This window comes from Geotrypetes seraphini, chromosome 6 (genome assembly GCF_902459505.1).
Source record: "Geotrypetes seraphini chromosome 6, aGeoSer1.1, whole genome shotgun sequence".
NCBI classification, from domain to species: Eukaryota; Metazoa; Chordata; class Amphibia; order Gymnophiona; family Dermophiidae; genus Geotrypetes; species Geotrypetes seraphini.
The window spans coordinates 199,291,237-199,311,910 of NC_047089.1; the positions used below are offsets into that span (position 1 = coordinate 199,291,237).

Sequence of the window (20,674 nt, forward strand, 5' to 3'; positions counted from 1 at the left end):
ACGCTAACTCCAGCATTGAGCTGGTGTTAGTTTTAGCTGTGTAGCGCAGGGTTAGCGCGCGCTAATCTGCTCAATGGAGAATACATTGTTTAACTTGCTTTTTTACTATACATTTTAAACCATGCTTGTAAATGCTCCTGTGCTAACTTTTTGCCACTGTAGTATGCTAATGCAAATATTAGTGTGCAACTGGAAACAAATAAACAATATTTAAAAAGCCTAATATTATGCCGTGCTGAATCTGGCCTTAGCACATGGGAAAGTCCCACATTAAAACGCACTAAGGTAAGATTCTAGAGCAGTTTAGTAAAAAGGTTCCATGGTTATTTATCAATTTATCAGCTCTATAGAAGGTAAAGGAGCTGAAATGTGTTTTTATTTTTTTATTTTATTTTTTTTTTTTGAAAATCATTTTTATTAAGGAGTCAACAAGGGAGACAAGCAAATTCCCATTGTATTTATTTTTAATCTTACAGTTAAATAAACATCTTATTCTTTATGCATTTGTAAAAATAGAAAAATAAGATCTGCTCTTAATGTGTTTAAGAGATAGTGTTATGAATTTTTTTATTTGATGTATTTTGATTAAATGTTAGTTTTATTGGATTTTAAAAAAAATTGTACGTCAGTCTTTGCATTCCTGTTGGATTCGAAAGTCAGTTCAAAAATATTTTAATACATTTTCAATGCTTCTCATTGTCATTAATAATAAGTGTAACCCCTTGGAACCAGACCTTTATTTATCCCCTCCCCACCCCCCACCCCCCTCACACACACACACACACTTTTACAAAGCCACGCAAGCAACTGCTGCGCAGCAAAAGCCCTGAAGCCCTTTAAATCCCTATGGGCTTCTGGCCAGTTACCGCAGTTACCGAAGCAGCAGCTCTTTGAAGCTTACTGTTTTCCCCTTTCCTATTGTTTTTTTTCCTTACTCGTTTTCTTTACTATTTTTAACTTGTATTTCTTTTCCTATTCCTTTCCTTTTGTATTATACATTTTGTCTCGTCCATCATATTTAAATAGTCCGTTTCCCTTTGATTATTGTAATACAACATTTTACCATTTTGTACATCGCTTAGAATTTTGAATAAGCGATTAATCAAATACATAATAAACTTGGAACTTTGTGTGTGTGTGTGTGTGTGTGTGTGTGAAGGGGGGGGGGCTTATGTAGGCCTTTACTAAGCCACAGCAGAGGTTTTTACTGCGGCCTAGGGCGCTAAATGCTCCGACACTCATAGGAATTGTAGTAAAAAGGTGGGGCTGGGTTATTTATAAAATTTATATTGTGCGTTATTTTACAATTCTAAATGGCTAGATTCTATAGACAGCGCCTAATTCATAGGTGCCATTATGTGCGACTGTCAATCATCTGCTAGGCACCGTTTAGAGAATCATGCAGTTTTAGGCATCGGTAGACATTGAATTCTTGGGCGCATCCAGAGTTTTCTTGGCCTAAACAAGTGAGCCTAAGGTAGGCATCAACCAGCGCCTAAGTCAAACCATACCCAAAATCTGCCCCAAATTCACCCCTAACTGTGCCTTCTTGATGGTAGGCATCGCTGTGTAGACTCCAACCTTATAGTCCCCCCTTTTACAAAACCACACAAAAGGTTTTTAGCGCCGGCTGGTGTGCTGAATGCGCTTCTCCGACATTCATAGGAACTCTATGACCATCAGAGCACCAGAGAGCATTCAGCGCACCGGCTGGCGCTAAAAACTTCTTGTGCAGTTATGTAAAAGGGAAAGGGGAGTGTTATGACACCTACTGGTTAATTTTTTTAAATGGATCTAAAAAAATTTTTAATGACACTTTCAATTATCAGCCACAATTAAGAAAATTAAGTTAGGTACCTAGATTGGCTAGGCACGCTGATCTAGGTGCTTAACTTAAGGTGCCGTTTATAGAATCTGGGCCTACATGCATAATATGCATCCACTGAAACACATGAAAGGAATCTGATGTTCTGGGAATGTTCACTATGACCCCTTTTTATCAAGCCGCATACTGCTAAAGAAAAAACTCTAATGCTCATAGAAGTCCCCATCCCTGCAGGAACTCAATTTCTCCATCCCGTTCCCGCGAGTTTCGTTGCTGTCCCTGTTGCTGCCCCACTCCTTAAGCTCTGCCTTAACCACATAAGCCTCAAACACTTATGATTTTAAAGTGTTTGAGGCTTGTGCAGATGAGGACAGAGCTTAGGCATTGGTGGAATGAGGCATTATGACATCACAGTCTGAGCTCAAGAATGTTGCTACTTGTGATTTTAAAGTGTTTAAGGCTTGTGCAGATGAGGATGGAGCTTGCAGGAATGAGGTAGGGACAGGAAAAGAACTCACTGGGATGGGAAAATGAGTTCCCCCAGGGATGGAGAAAAATTTGGCCCCATGTCATTCTCTACTATAGCATGCATTTCAATATAGTAAAATTCACTAGGAATACAAACTTCTTTCTTAACCCTTCTAGCACTGCATGATTTTGACTGTATTTGCATAGTGCATAAATGTTTAAGAGTTGAGCTATTTCATTATTCATAAAATCTATAATTTCTCACAAAAGATGAAAAGGTATTTCTTCTTCCTCATTTCCCAGGTTTATAAACCTAAATACTTACATATCGCTATAATTGGGTTAGAAGTCTGGAACACTACAGATAAGATACATGTGAATTCTTCTGCCAATATTAATTTGGATCTGTTCTCCAATTGGAGAATGACCGACCTGCTGAACAGAAAACCAAATGACAATGCCCAGTTTATCACGTAAGTTTGGCACCGAAACAGGGCTGAAATGGCAGATTGGTGAGAAATACACTTGTGCCCGGTTATAGGATAGCATCTAGGTGTATCCGCAAGCAACAGCAAAGGGAACATTCCCATGGAAGGGGCATGGATGGGTCAGGAACATTCCAGAAAATTGTGCCCAGCATTTCAGAATACCACAGATGCATACCCAATTTGCACACCAGAATTTATAGCACATCTGGTTTCAGTTGGTGGAAGTCCTCATGTCCAACTTTGGATGCAGAATTTGGCACCCAATGCGATTCTTTAGAGTGATCTTTATAGAATACTGCTGGCCACCAATTTTGGGGGGGGGGGGGTGCCCATATTTGGATGCTATTTACTGAATCCAGTTGATAGTGACATTCATTTATGCCATTTAAATCTACATCGATATTTAGTTCTTTGCAATATATTTCTGATTCATGATATTGGAAACACTCATAGAACATGAATGACAGTGGATACTACCGTGTTTCCCCGAAAATAAGATAGGGTCTTATATTAATTTTGGGCCAAAAAAACACAGTAGGTTTTATTTTCGGGGTATGCACATGATCATCTCTCCCTTCCTCTCCTTCACCCCAGTTCTTCCTCTTTCCTTTCTCTCCCCCACATGTGCAGCATCTTTCCTCCCCTCCCCTCCCTCCCATCCCCCTGTGCAGCAGAAGTTTGCCCAGCTTTTATCCTTACCTCCCTCCCATCCCTCGTGCAGCAGAACTTTTGCTCAGCTTCTATCCTTCCCTCCCTTCCTCCCATCCCTTGTGCAGCAGAACCCTTGAGCACCTCCTGCCCCCACCGTGCAGCCGAACCCCTGTTGACCCTCCATCCTTCCCTCCCCGCTGATCGCGAGTGAGCCCTACCTTCAACCAAAGCAGCTTCGGGCCAGCAGCACTCCAAACAGGTTGCTTCGGCCTTGTCCATCAGGGATTTCACACTGCTGTGTTACTGAGTCATCAGTAATGTGGCAGAGTGAAATCCCCGATGGATAAGGCCAAAGCAGCCTGTTTAGAGTGCTGCCGGTCTGATGCTGCTTTGGTTGAAGGTAGGGCTCGCTCATAGTCGGTGGGGAGGGAAGGATGGAGGGTCAGTAGGGGTTCGGTTGTGTGGTGGTTGGGGGGGAGCAGATTGAATTGCCGGTGAATCCCGGGACTTATATTAAGATCTACCCTGAAAATGATGCTAGGGTTTATTTTCGGGGTAGATCTTATTTTTGGGGAAACACAGTAGTTCCAACCAGACTTTGCTTAACAATGGAATAGAGAATGTAAAAATTCTCTAGAATTCTGTGTTAGGTGTACCTTGTATTTATCAATATGAACGGAAAAATATGTGTTTTATAAATTTTCTATCAGAAACTATTACCCAAGCTTTAATTTACTTTTAGGAGGTGTACTATGGGCCCTAACTTCCTGTTGTCAAGTGGGTTAGGCTGAACCATGTTTGCTTTGGAAAGCAAGCTTTATCAGAGCCCTGTTTTGAACATTGTTACTGTCCAGCTTACCAGAATTCCACCCTAAACCTCATCCTACTCCCATAACTACTTGCTCTCCACACAAATAATAAAAATACGATTAGTAAGTATTTCTGGTTATTTTAGAAACATCGACTTTGATGGAGCAACAGTTGGACTCGCCTATATGGGTACCATGTGCACCAAGGAACATTCTGCCGGTGTGATTCAGGTAATTTTTTTTCTAATTAAAAGTTGATAGGAGGAGGAGTGGTTTCATGGTTAGAACAATCTCTTATGGCCTAAATGAAAATAGTAATCTGCAATAAATTTAAATATAGTGAAAAATGGACTATCAAATGTGGGGGAAAACATTATCTACTTGGATATGACTGCAGGTAAATTCACCATTATTTTTATCATCAGTCCAGACAAAATATTACTTCAAAGTGTTCAAATGTGCATTAAATGTTGAATTGGAGGAAAGGAAGTGATGTCACGCCACAGAATGGCTACTTAGACTAGATGATCCATTGGGGCTGTTAAGTATGCAATAGCGAATAGCTTCCCACTGGCAATTTGAAGCAAATTTTATACTGGGGAAGATAGCTGAAGCAATGGCAAGTTGAAAGAAACTGGACAAGTTAAGCTTTAATGCCGAAAACTGTGACATAGAAAAATGAACCGAGCAATGTGCCACAGGATTTTAAAAGATGGCACAACCTATACTGGGATGTTTCCATTGTAATCCTCTTTTGTAGAACTTTACTAGACACATTTGTCCTAGGTTAGGGATCTGATCATCTTCATTAGATATTGATCAGAAATTCCTATATATTAGGACCTGCTGATAAGCAATAACTGGGCACTCATTAAAAATAGAATACAAAGACAACATGTGCCCGCATTTAAAAATAGCTCACACAACATATCTTATACCAATATAATAAGCAAGAAAACACAAATGTTTATCCTTGGTATCCATTATCTGGTATTGTAACAAAAGATCAAGATTCACAAATCTAGCCTGTATATAGGTTTGCTCTATGATAAACACTGGGTATCCTCTTTCCTGAAGAAATTTCACCAGATTGTTGGTATGAACAAATTCTTCTAACTGGCAATCTTGTTTCAAAGTTCTAGGGATGTCACCTGCCAGGATCTGCTAAGAGTGATGTAGCAGCCCTCCACTAGGTGGTACTACTGATCCTAGGCACACGTCCCAAAATGGTGGAAGCCCTATAGGGGTGCTGGCCCAGAATGGCAGCCACACCGCTTTAGCACCAACCCAGACACTACACACAAGGGACGGAGGCAGATGGCTTGATTTAAAAACAGATACAGTCTTTTATTGTACAAGCCATTAGGCACAAAAAAAAAAACAGTTCCACAAAATAAGCATGTGCAAAACACAAAAGGCAATAAAGCATATGAAAGATATGGCATTCAAAACCAAACACACTTTCGAGTGGGAAAGAAAACGCAGGTTTAAGATGGCCTCTGAAGTTTGTTCTCTGCAGCTGTGCCACGCCTTGCTCCTCAGGTGCAGCAATGTTTAGGCCACAGGTTTTATCTCAAAAGAAACAAAATATTGCAATAAGCAAGATTCAGATGGTAACAGACATGAACAGTCACCTCAGAAAATTCCATTCATAAATAGGTGAGGTTTGCAGTTCCCTAGTCAGTTAAACAACCAAAGACAGAACATTGGTTCAAAAAGGAAAAAAAAAACCCAAAAAGTTTCAGTTCAAACAGTCCTTCCTTGCACCTACAGCCTTATAGTTCCTTCTTATTCTTATGCCAGAAAAGTTGTCTGTGCCAAATACTCCAAACAGTTCCAGACAAAAAACATACAAAAAGAAAAAAAAAAAATTCTCCAGTTCTCAGTTGCTAGGAATGAAGGACATTTCTCTCTGTCCTTTGCACAGACTTATTAAAAAAAAAGTTTCCTTAAGTTAGGGCAAAACTCTTGGCAATACAAAAACAATACTGTTCCTATCAGCAAGTTTTCATTGCTTCCACTTGCTCACCTTGAAAAGGTAGTTCATCAGTAGCCTCCATGTATTCCTCTTGTGCTTTCAGTTCCACCAGCTCTAACATTTCCACATCAGGTCTCATTTTAGGCCTGCTACTCTGCCTCCTACTGTCTTGCCTACTCCCATTCGCCTCCCTCCTCTCCTGCCTGAAGCCCTGCCTTATATTGGTGGGAGCCCCGCCCAAACACGTGGAGTCAGCATGGGCATAAACTCCCTCTGGCTCCCCCTTTGGCCAAGCTGCAGATTGCTCTCAGGGAAATAGGACTGTTTCTTTAGAGAAGGTTTAAAGGATTTTATATGCTGGTTTTTATTAGCTTTCCTTTAGACTGGACAAACGTAACCTGCCAGAGACTGGGACTAGAAAGACCTGTTTTGGATAGTCGGCCCCAACTATTTGCAAACCGGGGAAACCTTCCTGGTGAGCTTTTCTCCCCTTTGCTACAGAATTCATTTTACTTTTACACTATGGCAGGTCAGGAGATGCGCTAGACTTGCCCCAGATAACAACTTTAAAAAAATTTAAGGCCCCTTTTATTAAGCCACAGCCTGGAGTGCTAAATGCTCTGACATTGTTCCAACGTTCATAGGAATTCTATGAGCGTCAGAGCATTGTTGGAGCATTTAGCACTCCAGGCCATGGTAGAAACCTCTACCGTGACTTAGTAAAAGGCGGGGGGAGGGGCTGGGGGGAGTAAGATATTTCTTTATTTAGGGTTTATTATACAAAATCATGCTAGAAGCTGCCACATGGCAAACATTCCAACGTTCAATAATTCCCTTTGGACATCGCAGCGATTAACGCAGCAGCATTTGGTAGCGTGGCTTTGTAAAAAAAAAAATTAAAACAATTAAAATACTTTAATTTCTATTTCAACTGGACTGATGATGAAAACTGTGTTTAATTAACTCGCTTTCATAATCTATCTGTGCAGATGATTGATCCGACATTTGATGATCTATTTTTTATCATACTTACATTTTGGGGGGGATTGTTGCGATATATATTTGGGTTTCTTTCTCTCTCATCTGGTTGTTCTTAACGAAAATAGCTTGCAATCTAATTTTATATACAGTTTAATATTTAATTAAAATCAAACAAAACCCAGCATGCCAGAGAATATAAGTGGCATTAGGGAGGAAAAAGCCTCTGAACCAACTTTCACTCTTGTTATAGTAATAGGAATTAATGGGTGAGTTTATGTCACTGGCATAAAAAACCTACTTAAACTCTGTGCAATGCATATATTAGTACTGTACTGGTAAACCCACAAAAATCAGTGTTCCATTAATTCCCATCAATATAACAAGAGTGAAGGTTGGGTTCTGAGGCTTTTCCTCCCTATTGTCATTTATATTTTCTGGTTTACTGGGTTTTGCTTGATTTTAAATATTAAACCATATATAAAATTAGATTTCCAGTTATTATTAGTTACTTAAGGAAATGGGCCATAAATCTCTCTCTGGATGAGGGAACTTTTACTAAGGTGCAGAAACTGATTAAGCATGCGCTAAACCAGGGGTGTCAAAGTCCCTCCTCGAGGGCCGTAATCCAGTCGGGTTTTCAGGATTTCCCCAATGAATATGCATTGAAAGCAGTGCATGCACATAGATCTCATGCATATTCATTGGGGAAATCCTGAAAACCCGACTGGATTACGGCCCTCGAGGACCGACTTTGACACCTGTGCGCTAAACAGTGCAAGCTAAATGCTAAAGAAACCCATTTTTTTACCTAAGGCTTCATTCTTAGCATTTAGCATGGTAATCAGTAGCACACATTAACCCCCACCCCCTTTTACAAAAGCACGGAAGAGGTTTTTAGTGCCAGCCGGTGCAATGGATGCTCTGCGCTGCTCTGATGCTCGTAGGAATTATGACCGTTGGAGCAGCGCAGAGCATTCAGCACGCTGGCCAGCGCTAAAAAGCTCTTCCGCACTTTTGTAAAAGGGAGAGTAAATTGGTTAGCGTACCTTAGAAAAAGAATCCCAATATTATTTATAGTGCTCTAGACCAGTGGTTCCCAACCCTATCCTGGAGGATCACCAGGCCAGTCGGGTTTTCAGGATAACCCTCATGAATATGCATGGAGCAGATTTGCATGCCTGGCACCTCCATTATATGCAGATCTCTCTCATGTATATTCATGAAGGCTATCCTGAAAACCCGACTGGCCTGGTGGTCCTCTAGGACAGGATTGGGAACCACTGCTCTAGACTAGCTGCTTAAGCAAATCACCATCTCCTTCTGCCTCAGCTTAATCATCTGTAACTTGGTAAATCTATGCAATCATTTTTAGTAATCATGCCTAGTTTTTATTTCTCCTTCATTCACTGTGCACATTTTGGTTCACAAATGTAATTTTTTTTTTTTTTTTTGCAGGACCACAACAGGATTGCAGTTTTAGTGGGAGCTACAGTTGCACATGAGATGGGTCATAACCTTGGAATGAGCCATGACACAAAAGATTGCACTTGCCTATCAGGCTCTTGCATCATGAACCCCACTTTAAGGTTAGCTATCCAGGTTGAGAACCTGAAGCAAACAAGTTCTAGAAATACCATATCATACGACTAAAATCTTGACAGAGAGGCAAGAAGCTCAGCTTAGGAATACAGTCTAGTTTTTATATAGTGCTGAAAACAGTGTAGAGAATGACACGGGGAAAAAATCTGTCCCCGTCACTGCACCGTCCCTGGCCCACCATCCTCTGCACCGCCCCGTCACCGCCGTTCCCTTCACCGCCCCGTCACCGCCATCCCTTTCACCGCCCCGTCACCGCCACTGCCATCCCATTCACCGCCCCGTCACCATCCCCGCAGCATCCATATAAGCCTCAGTACTGCGAAACACCATGAAGACAGAAGAGAGTCCTGCCACTACTACTACTGCACTGAGAATCTGTTTCAGTGCCTCTGCCCTGTAGTAAAAACAGAACATAAAATAAATCAATTGACTTGTCCTCCCTTGCAATGACGTGTCCCCCATGTTCACCTATAGCTCGAATCAGGTCAATTGTGCACACTAAAAAATGCAGGAGGATCTAGAACGTGAGCGCAGGCAGGCAGTGATACAAAAACAGCAGACACCCGACCGATTGCAGTGTTCCGCCATCTCTCTCCCTCCATCTCACCTTAGATGTAGAGTATGCTGGCTTTCTTTTTCGCCCAGCCGCACGTGCGGGTGCTCATTTGTTCAATATTCTCCTCTGACGCAACCGGAAACAGGAAGTTGTAAGAGAGGAGAAGATTGATTAACTCAAGCAGCTGCGCAAGCGTGGCTTTTTGAACGCGTGCGGCTGGGCGAAAAAGAAAGCCGGCATACTCTACATCAATGTTTTTCAAACTTTTTATACCAGTGAACCGGCAGAAATAAAAGAATTATTTTGTGGACCGGCAAACTACTAGGACTAAAATTTTAAAACCCTGTTTCCACCCCATCTCCGCAAGCTCGGTCACCTCAGTAACTATAGCAAAATAGACAAATATAGTGCAAAATATAGACAGCAGATATAACTTCTCAAAACTGACACATTTTGATCACTAAATGGAAAATAAAATCATTTTTCCTACCTTTGCTGTCTTGTGATTGATTTCATGAGTCTCTGGTTGCGTTTCCTTCTGTCTGTATATCCTTTATTTCATTTCTTTCTTTCTGCACTCAGGCCCAAGAATTGTCCCTTTTTATTCCCTCCCTCTTTCCTTCCTATGTCCTTAGTGCCCCCGGTGCCTCCTTCCCATGTCCTTAGTGCCCCTTCCTGTCTTTAGTGCCCCCAGTGCCTCCTTCCCATGTCCTTAGTGCCCCTTCCTGTTTTTAGTGCCCCCAGTACCTCCTTCCCATGTCTTTAGTGCCCCAGTGCCTTCTTCCCATGTCCTTAGTGCCCCTTCCTGTTTTTAGTGCCCCCAGTGCCTCCTTTCCATGTCCTTAGTGCCCCTTCCTGTCTTTAGTGCCCCCAGTGCCTCCTTCCCATGTCTTTAGTGCCCCAGTGCCTCCTTCCCATGTCCTTAGTGCCCCTTCCTGTCTTTAGTGCCCCTTTCTGTCTTTAGTGCCCCAGTGCCTCCTTCCCATGTCCTTAGTGCCCCTTCCTGTCTTTAGTGCCCCCCAGTGCCTCCTTCCCATGTCTTTAGTGCCCCTTTCTGTCTTTAGTGCCCCCAGTGCCTCCTTCCCATGTCTTTAGTGCCCCTAGTGCCTCCTTCCTATGTCCCTCTCACTGCCTTCCACACTTTGTCCCACCCCCACCCCCGAATCCTGCCTGCCTACCTTTCTCCCTCCCTAGCCAAAGCCAGCCTGCTGCCTCCCTGCCGCTCAAAAAAAAAAAAAAAAAGCCTCCTTCCTTTTCCCCTGCTCTTACCGCCATGCTCATGCTGCAGCTACTAAAGCCGACAGGAAGTCTTTCCGACTCAATTCTGACGTCGGAGAGGACGTTCTGGGCCAGCCAGGCAGCGATTGGCTGGCCCAGAACGTCCTCTCCGACGTCAGAATTGACGTCGGAAAGACTTCCTGTCGGCTTTAGTAGCTGCAGCATGAGCATGGCGGTAAGAGCAGGGGAAAAGGAAGGAGGCTTTTTTTTTTCGTGCGGACCGGCAGAAATTCAACCGGCGGTAAGGAGGGAGGGAGGGAGATGGCGGGGACCGCGCAATCCTTGATTGCCTCACTGCGGGGACAAGTCCATTCACCGCTCCACGGGGCGGTGAATGACCTTGTCCCCGTCCTGCAGAGGCCACTATTTTTTCTTCCCCGTTTCGGCGGGTTACCCGTGGCTAAATGCGGCTAGCCGCGGGTAACCCGCCACTGTGTCATTCTCTATAACAGTGCACTGTAGTATTCAAGTAAGTTACACCCCTCCCCCCTTTTTTTTCAAAACTGTAGTATGGTTTTTAGCGCCGGCTGTAGCGGTAACAGCTCTGACTCATAGAAATTCTATGAACATTAGAGCTGTTATATTACCAGATCCAATAGTATCTTGGGAAATCCTAAAGTTCTTTGAATACTATCAATTTGAGTATTGCAACTATATGCTGGATGTCCTATAGTGCTCTGAGTCTTGGAAGGAAATCAAAATATGGTCAAAAAGATGACTCCTCACCTGATTGAAGAGCTTTAGAGTCCTTTATTTGCATTGTCACTGATAATTCATATATTTACAGAACTGAGCACAGAGCCATGTCTTGATTAGATTGTAAGCTGTATTGAGCGGGAACTGTCTCTTCTATGTTTTAATGTACAGTGCTGCATATGTCTAGTAGTGCTACAGAAATGATTAGTAGTAGTAGTAACCATGTTTTGACATACCCATGCCTTCTTCAGGGGTTATGAGAGAACACTGAAATTCTCAGCGCAAACAAGACAGCTGGGGCAGTCTCCACCGAGGGCTATAACTTAGTTCAGTGAGTTTCCATTCTTTTCATTCTGTATTTTTCCAACGGAATGATAAACAGTAGAAAATCACTGGACTAAGGGGCTCATAATTGAAAGAGAAAAACATCCAAAAACCGGCCTAAGTCGGCACTTGGACGATCATAAACGAAAGATGTCTAAGTGCTGATAATCGAAACGGGTTTTGGACGTGTTTACAAATGACCTAGGCCTTCATAGTGCCGCTGAATGACCATAGCTATACGGGGCATGTCAGGAGGAGTGTCGAGGGCGGGATTTGGGCGGGACGTGGGCAGGCTTAGATTTAGTCGTACTGCATGTATAACCAAAAGTTATACAGCACAGGATCGACAGAACTTGGACATTGTGAATTAGACTATTTAAAACATGGTATAAGTCACCAAAACCCACCTAACGTAACCAGATAAGCACTGCAAACACATAATACAGACCCCCACACACTACCCCAGTGATCACCGACCCCCTCCCCAACCCCATAAAAATCGTAATCACAACTTTAAAATTCAGCCTCCAGACCATCATCACTTAGCAGCCTGGCATAGGAAAGCCTAGTCGTCTTGCACAGAGGCGTCTTAAGCCGTCTTGGGGGTGGGTTAGAGACCCATGGAGAGGAGACCCCATGCCCATAAACCCCTGTAATCCCTGCATTGATACTGAAACACGTGCACTCCCCTATACACCCCCAAAACCCTTTTGTACTGGCATATAAGTGGCTCCTGCAGCCATAAGGGCTATTAGGATGGTAGATAAGTGGGTCTAGGGGATTCTGGAGGTGGTTTGGGGGGCTCACCATGACCTATAAGGGAGCTGTAGTGAGATGATGACAAGGCACCTTTTTTGTGAAGTTCACAGCAGTGCCCTGTATAGTACCCCACTATTTAGGTGCCATATCTGAGTGTTCAGTCCATCACTTTGCAGACCCCTCCCACATCCAACAGGGCTTGTTCTAGGCGTTTTTGACTTGGACGAAAATGTAGTATAAATATGGACGATTTAGCAGCTTGGACGATCAGATCGGCAGGATGTATTCTTAGACGATTTTCAAAAGGGAAAAAAATTTGGGACGTATTTTTTGAAAATGTGTCCTATGCTGTTTTTTACTTTGGACGACTTGCGTCTTAGACAAAAACAGACTTAGATGTTCCTTTCAATTATGCCCCTTCAAGTGTATAGTCGGCGATGGAGACTGCCCCCGACTTTGTTGGTTGGGCTGAGAACTTTCAGCAATCCCTCGTACAACAGTGAAGATGACAGGACATTCAGTTCAGTTCAATGACTTAAAATACAAAACAAACTACCAAAGGGTTTAACATAGCATCTGTGTGTAGCGCCTTCCACAAAATCACGAGTAAAAAATAGTGCTATATGGTATTGATGTGTGTTCTTTTTAAATAAGTTGCAGCTAACATAACCACTTGCAACCCAGGTATATTCCCAGTTATAGTGGAATTTTGTAGTGCTCCAGAAAAAAGTCAGCTGTCCAAATGAACTTCATGAGATATGCACAGTTCACAAACATTTAAAATTAACCTCATTAATCTAATCTAATCTTCCATTTGTGAGTCGCACAAAATATATAAGCTCAAAACAACAGATCAAAGAGGAAGTGGGAAAGTAGTAGGGGACGGGGGCATGAAAAGGCAAGAGGAGGGACCTAGAAGTAAGGGGGGCTATACAGAAGCTGAAACAGTTAATTGTCAGAGGTGGGTCTTCAGATTTTTTCTGAATGTGGTGTAGTTTGTCTCTTTCCTGATTGCTTCTGTTAGGTCATTCCAGGTTTTTACACCCAGATAAGTAAGCATAGAGTGGAAAATTTGCTTGCAGTGGAGGTATTTTGTGGATGGCAGGTTTAGTTGGATACTGTTAAGGTTTCTTTTTGATGTCGACCAAAGAGTAGAGAATAATTGGATGAGAGGGGCTGCTGAGGCTATCTGGTGTAGGATACATGACGTTTTGAAAATTATTCGGGATGATATTGGGAGTCAGTGTAGTTGCCTGATGAAGGTTGTGATTGAGTCATATTTCTTTAATTTGTAGATTAGACTAACGGCTGTGTTCTAGATGAGCTGCAATTTGTGGATAAGAGTGGCGTTGATGCCAAGGTAGGTGAAGTTGCAATAGTCCAGTTGAGATAAGACCATCATCTGAACAATCAGAGCAAAGTGATAAGGGTGGAAGTATATTCTTGTGAGTCGCAGTTGACGCATAGTGTAGATGGTCTTTTTCCAAAGTTTAGAGATTTGAGGTTCCATTGTGAGAGTGTCATCTAAGATGCAGCCTAGTACCTTGGTGGATTTTTCCATTCTGAGAGTGATGCTTGATGAAAGAGTAAGGTTAGATATGACATTCTGTTGTGCGGTGCGGAAACCAATAGCTTTGGTCTTGGTGGCGTTCAGTTTCAACTTGTTGTTCGTTGCCCAGGTTAGGATTTTATCTATATTGTTTGAGATTTTTTTGGCAATATTAGGATGGTTATTGGTTATGGGGAATGAGGAGGAAGATGTCATAAGCATAAGATAGTACAGTTTTGTCTTCCATTTTGATGTGTCCCAGTGAGCTCATGAATAAATTTAATAGGATTGGAGATAATGGGGAGCCTTGTGGGACACCACAGAATTCCTTCCAAGGGTTGGAGAATACTTCTTGCTTTTTGACCAAGTATTTGCAATTTTGTAGGAAGTCAGCAGAGGTGTCCAACAGGCATCACAAAATCCAAAGCAGTAAAAACCAAAGAAACTATCAAATACTGCTACTACTTCTGAACATGAAGGGCTCGCGATTATGTTGATTTTATCATGTTTGAAGAGGAGGCTTGCAATATGCGATGGAAATATCATGGAAAGAATAGACCACATTGTAGGCGTGGGGTACCCAAGAGATATTTTGCATCCAATATTCAAAGGACTTATGCTCTTACCTTTGAGTGTTATGCTCATGTATTGACCTCACTGAAAATTTGCTAAGGCTGAATGCACTTTTATTCAATATTTTGCTACTCTCAAATTCAGGAGCATAAAAAGTGGATGGTAGCAATGGCAGATTAAGGGTGTGGTAAAGAAGTTAGGTGCTTAGCATGCATTCTAGTGCAATCAATGTGTCTAGTAGTCCTGAATGCTAGGGTTATTCATCTGAACCTGCAGGTTGCTTGTAGAATGATATCACTCAGTTTTCAACTCCGCCTCTTTCCCAGTGGGTTTACTCCTGTCCCCTCAGTTTTTCTTCATCAAGCAAGTTGCTCAGATGTGTTTCTGATCTGCTCTGCAATTTTATTGTTTTCTGGGTTTTTCCTGTCGTTTTAAGTGTGAGGCTCGGTGCCCAGAGGTTTTCTCTTGTTAAGACCTCTGCCTGGGAGAAGGCGCAGACTTGTGTGGCAGAAGTCTGCTGGTGGCAGAATAAGCCCTTAAGGACACCTGTCTAGCCAGCCTGTTGTAATATTTTTGGACCTTGGGGACTGTCTCCTGAGTAGACAAATGTAATATGGTTAAAATGTAATATGTAATATGATTAAAAACACCACATTAACCCCTCCCCCCCTATCTTCCTTTTACAAAACTGCTCATGTGGTTTTTAGCTCTGGTTGGCATGCTGAATGCTCTGCGATGCTGTGTGGCAATTCCAACGACATTTCTGACTTGCCACAGGGGAATTATCAGGGCAAACCAGGATTAAAGGGGTTTAGAGCCCATCAGGATAGTTTCCCTGAGGTGCAGGCAAGCACTGTTTGGAGTATGCAGTACGTATAAGTGATCCTCATGATTGTGTTATCATCTGCATTACACAAGCAATTAGGTTTTGGTTTACAAGGGCTCCTGAGGCAGGCTGTAGAGGCCGAAACATGTGCGTGTTAAGCCATCGCACTAGACTTTGAGATTTGAGAAATAAAATTACACACCAATAATATTCTGGGCCTCTGCTGTTGTTTGTTGGCTCTTGACTTGTTTGTGGAGGTTTCTCTCCTGGTTTGTCTCTATGTTTATGCTTATTCATATTTATAGACTGCTCTTCGCTACAATTTCAAAGCGGTTCACAAGAAACATAAGAAAACAGTACTCCATTATCATAAGGAAAGAAAAAATGTATAAATATAAAAGTATAAAAATATAAAGTATAAAGGCTGCAACCGGGAATCCCTCCCGAGGTTCCATTCCCTAACAATAAAATTCCCTCCCTAATTTTCCCTAACAATAAAATTCTGTCTAGTGAAGTGCTAAATCAAAAAGATAAATTTTCAAAAGGCTTCTAAATTTAATATAAAAAGTTCACAATTGGAAGAGAGTTCCACAAATATGGAGCAGAAGCAAAAAAAGGCAGAATTACGTGTGGAAGTCAACCTAACCAAGTGAACCGAGGGCAAAGACAATTTATGGGCATTGGAAGAATGCAAATTTTAAACTGGCCTATATGGAGCCAGGAGCTTTTCTAAATAATAAGGCTGGCCCGACTGTAATGTCTTAAAAATTAAAGTCAAATCTTTATGCATTAATCAGGATTTCACAGGAAGCCAATGAGACTCTTTCAAAAGTGGGGTCACGTGATCATATCTACAAGCATTAGTTAAAATTCTAACAGCAGTATTTTGCACTGTTTGTAACTTTTTAAGAGCTATCGGAAGACAAATATAAATAATATTACAATAATCCAGTTTAGAGATAACTAAGACATAAATCAAGGATTCAGAACAAAACTTGTCAATATAGTGCTTATTTAAACTGCTGGGTTTCCCCAGCGTCTGAATGACAGTGGTGGTGGCATCAGAGATAAGTCCTCAGCCTGCACCACATGCAGATGAGGACCCAGAGCAGGACCAGGATGTCCAGTCTGACATCGACTTGGAGGATGGAAGGTCCAATTCCATTCCCTTATTGTTCCAGGACCGTTTCCCTGGCAGAGTCTGGTTCTCCACATGAGACCAGCGGATGAGAATCAATGGTGGCCCTGGACCAAGAAGAAGACCCCACAGTACAGCAGCTGTTCAAGGCATTAGCGCTCCTGGATATGATAGCTAATTTGCTGCTGGAATTTCTGCCAGTCTCCATGTTGCAGTGTTCAATTATGAGCAGCTCAGTGACTCCGACCACGTTCTTTCCCATGCATCATGACATAACAAAGCTAGTCATTGACCAGTGGGAGTCTCCAAAAGAGTCCCTGAAAGTGGTCAAGACTATGGTCAAGCTTTACCCCATGGCGTTGGAGTTTCAACAGTTGTTTGTTCAGCCAAAAGTGGATTTGTGGTAACACAGGTCACCAAGCAGACTTCCTTGCCCAGTGAAGGAAGTGTGATGTTGAAGGATACTCAGGATTACAAAATAGATGTAGTTTTCAGAAATTTGAAGTTTTAGCCTTAGGAATTAAAACATCAGCTGTGGTTTCCTTTGTGGCACAAGCTTGCCACACTCAGCTAGCTTGGGTCCTGGCTTCGGAGAAAGACGAGGATCCTCAGATGATGCTCTGTATATGACATCATAAGAGACATGAGCAAGGTGTCAGCCTATTCTATCTTCACCCAATGAATGCTCAGGATCAGACAATGGGCAGGAGGAGACTGCTTCAAAGGCCACCCTCAGCAAAGTATCCTTCAAGGGGCAAATGCTATTTGGAAAGGGTCTAGATGACCTGTTGGCCAGTGTTATGGACCATTGCCCTAAAACCATTCTGGACAGCAGACCCCAGGTGGCTTAGAGTTTGGGGTGTGGGAATTTGAGGCTCTTGAAGATTCCATTCTTACATGTGAGGTTAAGTGATACAGAGGTCCTTTCAGGAGTCACAACAGAGGTTCAGGGGGCAGAAGGAAGCAAACATCTGGCTCTTGCCCCTCTCCAGCTTCCAAGAAAGCACAATGATGCCAGGTCAGCAGCTGCACCTCCCCAGATACAGGTCTAGCTGTTAGCTTACTGGACGGTCTGGACAAAAATAAGTGTAAATCATTGGGTCCTGGGAAGTTGTTCGAGAAGATTACAAGATTGACTTCTGTGCCCCCCTTCCAAACCTCTTTGTAGATTTCCTGGCCATAGGCTAGAGAGAGCTCTCAGAGTCTGGTCAATTGTATAAAGGCTCCTTCATCTTTGCATCATAGAGCCAGTTCCAGTCAAAGACTCAGCTCAGGCAGATACTCCATATACTTCATAGTTTCAAAGAAAGGCTCAGATGACAGGAGGCCAATTATGGACCTCAAGTCAATCAATGTTGCACTGAAAGTACCGCAGTTCTGCATGGAGACCGTTTGTTCAGTTATTGCGGCAGTGGTGCCTAGGGAATTTCTTGCCTCCCTTAATTTGACAGAGGTCTACCTCCACATTCCCATTTTTCCGGCTCACAGGAAATACTTGTGATTCCATGTACTGAAGCAGCATTTCCAATTCTCTGCTCTCCCCTTTGGCCTTGTCTTGACACCTCACATCTTTACCAAGCTGATGGTGGTGGTAGCAGCAGCAGCAGCACACCTGTGCAATGTGAGGATCCAAGTATACCCATATTTGGACGATTGGCTAATCAGGGCCCCATTCAAGGAAGAGGGTGAACCGGCAGTCTTGACAGTGGTCCTACTCCTGCAGGACTTGGGATGGATAGTCAACTTCAAGAAGAGTCACTTAGAAACAACCCAGCACTCTACCTGGGAGTTCTGTTCAACATGGCTGTAGGCCATGTTTTTCTTCCACAAGCCATGCAGACAGAGATTCCAGAAGCAGATATTGGAGCTGCTACTGAGTCTGGCTCATGATGGTGTGGCATTATCTGTAGTCATGGGGTTGATGGAGGCAGCCATAGAGGCGAGATTCCTTCTCCTATCCCATTGGTCTCCTCAGACAAACTCGCTTCAGCAACTACTTCCATGAACACCAGAAGCGAGGAACAGCTTATGGTGGTGGCTGCAGATAGCTTCCCTCTCAAAGGGCATGCCGCTCCTTATATCCCAACCCAGAAAAAGTGGTCCATAAATCACCTGGAACTCAGAAACCTTCAGCTGGCATTGTAGGCCCTGGAGAAGTCCCTGGAAGGCAAGGCAGTCAGGGTAATCTAGGACAATGCGACAGCAGTAGCCTATGTCAATCAACAAGAAGGCACCAGGAGCGCCCCATTACATCTAGAGACTCAGATCCTCTTTAGGTGGGCAAAAGCTCATCTGCAGGCTCTCTCAGCTGCTCATGTTGTAGGAGTGGAGAATGGTCAGGCTGACTACCTCAGTTAGCAGATGCTTGACCCAAGGTAGTGGTCATTATCCCCCACATACATTCAACACCGTTGTTAAGCAGTAGGGGTGCCCACTAATGGATTTCAAGGCCTCAGTGGCAAACACAAAGGTGGATCACTTTTGCAGCCAAAGATACGAACCCAGAAGTGCAGAGTTGGATGCATTGGTCCAGTCGTTGCAAAAGAAGGGCACTTGTACGTGTTTCCCCAATGGCCTATGCTAGGTCAGTTATCCTAGTGGCAATCAATTGGCCCCACAGATCATGGAATGCAGACTTAGTTCATCTACAGAGAGATGAAGGTCTCAGGTTGTTGGTTCAGATGGATCTCCTGACTCAGGGCCCGATATCCATAGAAAATCCAGAACACTGTGGGCTTACAGCATGGCTCTTGAGCAGGCTACCTTAGTAAGGAAGGGTTATTCTGAGGTGGTTGTTTCCACTCTGCTTAGAACTAAGAAGCCTTTGATGGTGGTAGTCTATGCCAAGGCCTGAAAGACTTCTTATTGTGGTGTACTAAGATAATGCAGAGTAGTGCTGCCCAATTCAGGAAAAATAATTTTGATTCAATTCGATTTTCCTGCCCAATTGGGTGGTTTTTTATTTTTTTTTTCAAACATCCTGATGGGTTTATTTTATAGCTTCTTCACTCCCTTTGCCTTCTCCTAAACACACTGGCACTGTGGTGTAAACAAAATAAACAAACAAAAAAGACTTTTCCCCCTCTCTGTTAAATCCTAGCTCACGTTTGCGGTCTAACACCAGCTCTGGCAGGATATACATTTCAAATCAGTCATATTGTAATCATAAAACAGGAAATAAGATTATTTTTTCTATCGTTTGTTGTCTGGTCATTATTCAGATCTTGTTGGTCTCCGGCTCTGGTTGTCTTCTGATAACTTGCTTGCCAGGTTCTCCTTCTTTCTTCTTTCTCCATGCTAACCATCCATCTTCTATCTCTGTCCTCCCCTTCCGTTTCCCTTCCCTCCTCCAGAGGTCTGGCATCTTTCCTTTTTTTTTTTCATCTCCATCCACAGATCCACCTTTTCTCAACTACCCTTTCATCCAGCATCTCTCCCTCCTTCCCCACCACCCCAGGGTCCACGATATTTCCCTTTCTTTTCCCAACTACCCTCCTATCCAGTATTTCTATTCCCCCTCCACACCATCTCTTGTGTCCAACTTCACTCCCTTTCTGTTCCTTCCCTCCCTAAATCTCATTGTCCATCATCTCTCTCCCTCTTCTCTGTTTTTAGACCCATTATTTCTTCCCCCCCAAAGTCCGGCATATGCACGTCTCTTTGAATCCCCCCTCTCTCCCTCCCTCCATGTACTTCTACACCAGGGCTCCCCTCTCCTGAAAGCCTGCACCTCCCCCTGAAAGCCTGTCTGTCCCTCCCGAAGGACTGAGCACCCCCCGGAAGGACTATGCACCCCCCAGAAGGCCTGCGTGTTCCCCCCTGGCCTCCCATACACCATTTATCTACTAGCAGCAGCCTGCAGAGAAGATTGCTGGGGCTAGAGATCTCTGCAGGCTGCTCCTGCCTCTGACATCAGAGGAGGGGCAGGACCGTGGCAGAAGAAACAGCTCAGAAGACCTATAGCAGCTTGCAGAGATCACTAGCCCCAGCGATCTTCTCTGCAGGCTGCTGCTAGTAGGTAAATGGTGCGCAGGAGGCCAGGAGGAAGTCGGGCACCAGCGGGAGGCCAGGGGGGAAGCCGGACACCAGCAGGAGGCCAGAGGGGAAGCCAGACACCAGCACTTCCCGACTGACCCTCCTCCTTCGCCCTCTAAAGCAGGTGTGGCAGCGGCCGGC

At 43.4% G+C, this 20,674-nt stretch overlaps 1 protein-coding gene across 1 annotated transcript in view; it reads left to right on the forward strand.

Annotated features, from left to right (window-relative positions):
- The window catches only part of LOC117362637 (zinc metalloproteinase-disintegrin-like VLAIP-A), a 173,284-nt gene that overhangs the window by 77,606 nt on the left and 75,004 nt on the right, over positions 1-20,674 (forward strand). The window contains exons 9-11 of the mRNA XM_033949347.1: positions 2,597-2,766; positions 4,388-4,472; positions 8,656-8,786. Of these exons, the coding sequence (XP_033805238.1) occupies positions 2,597-2,766; positions 4,388-4,472; positions 8,656-8,786 (386 nt within the window). The remainder of the gene's footprint in view (positions 1-2,596; positions 2,767-4,387; positions 4,473-8,655; positions 8,787-20,674) is intronic.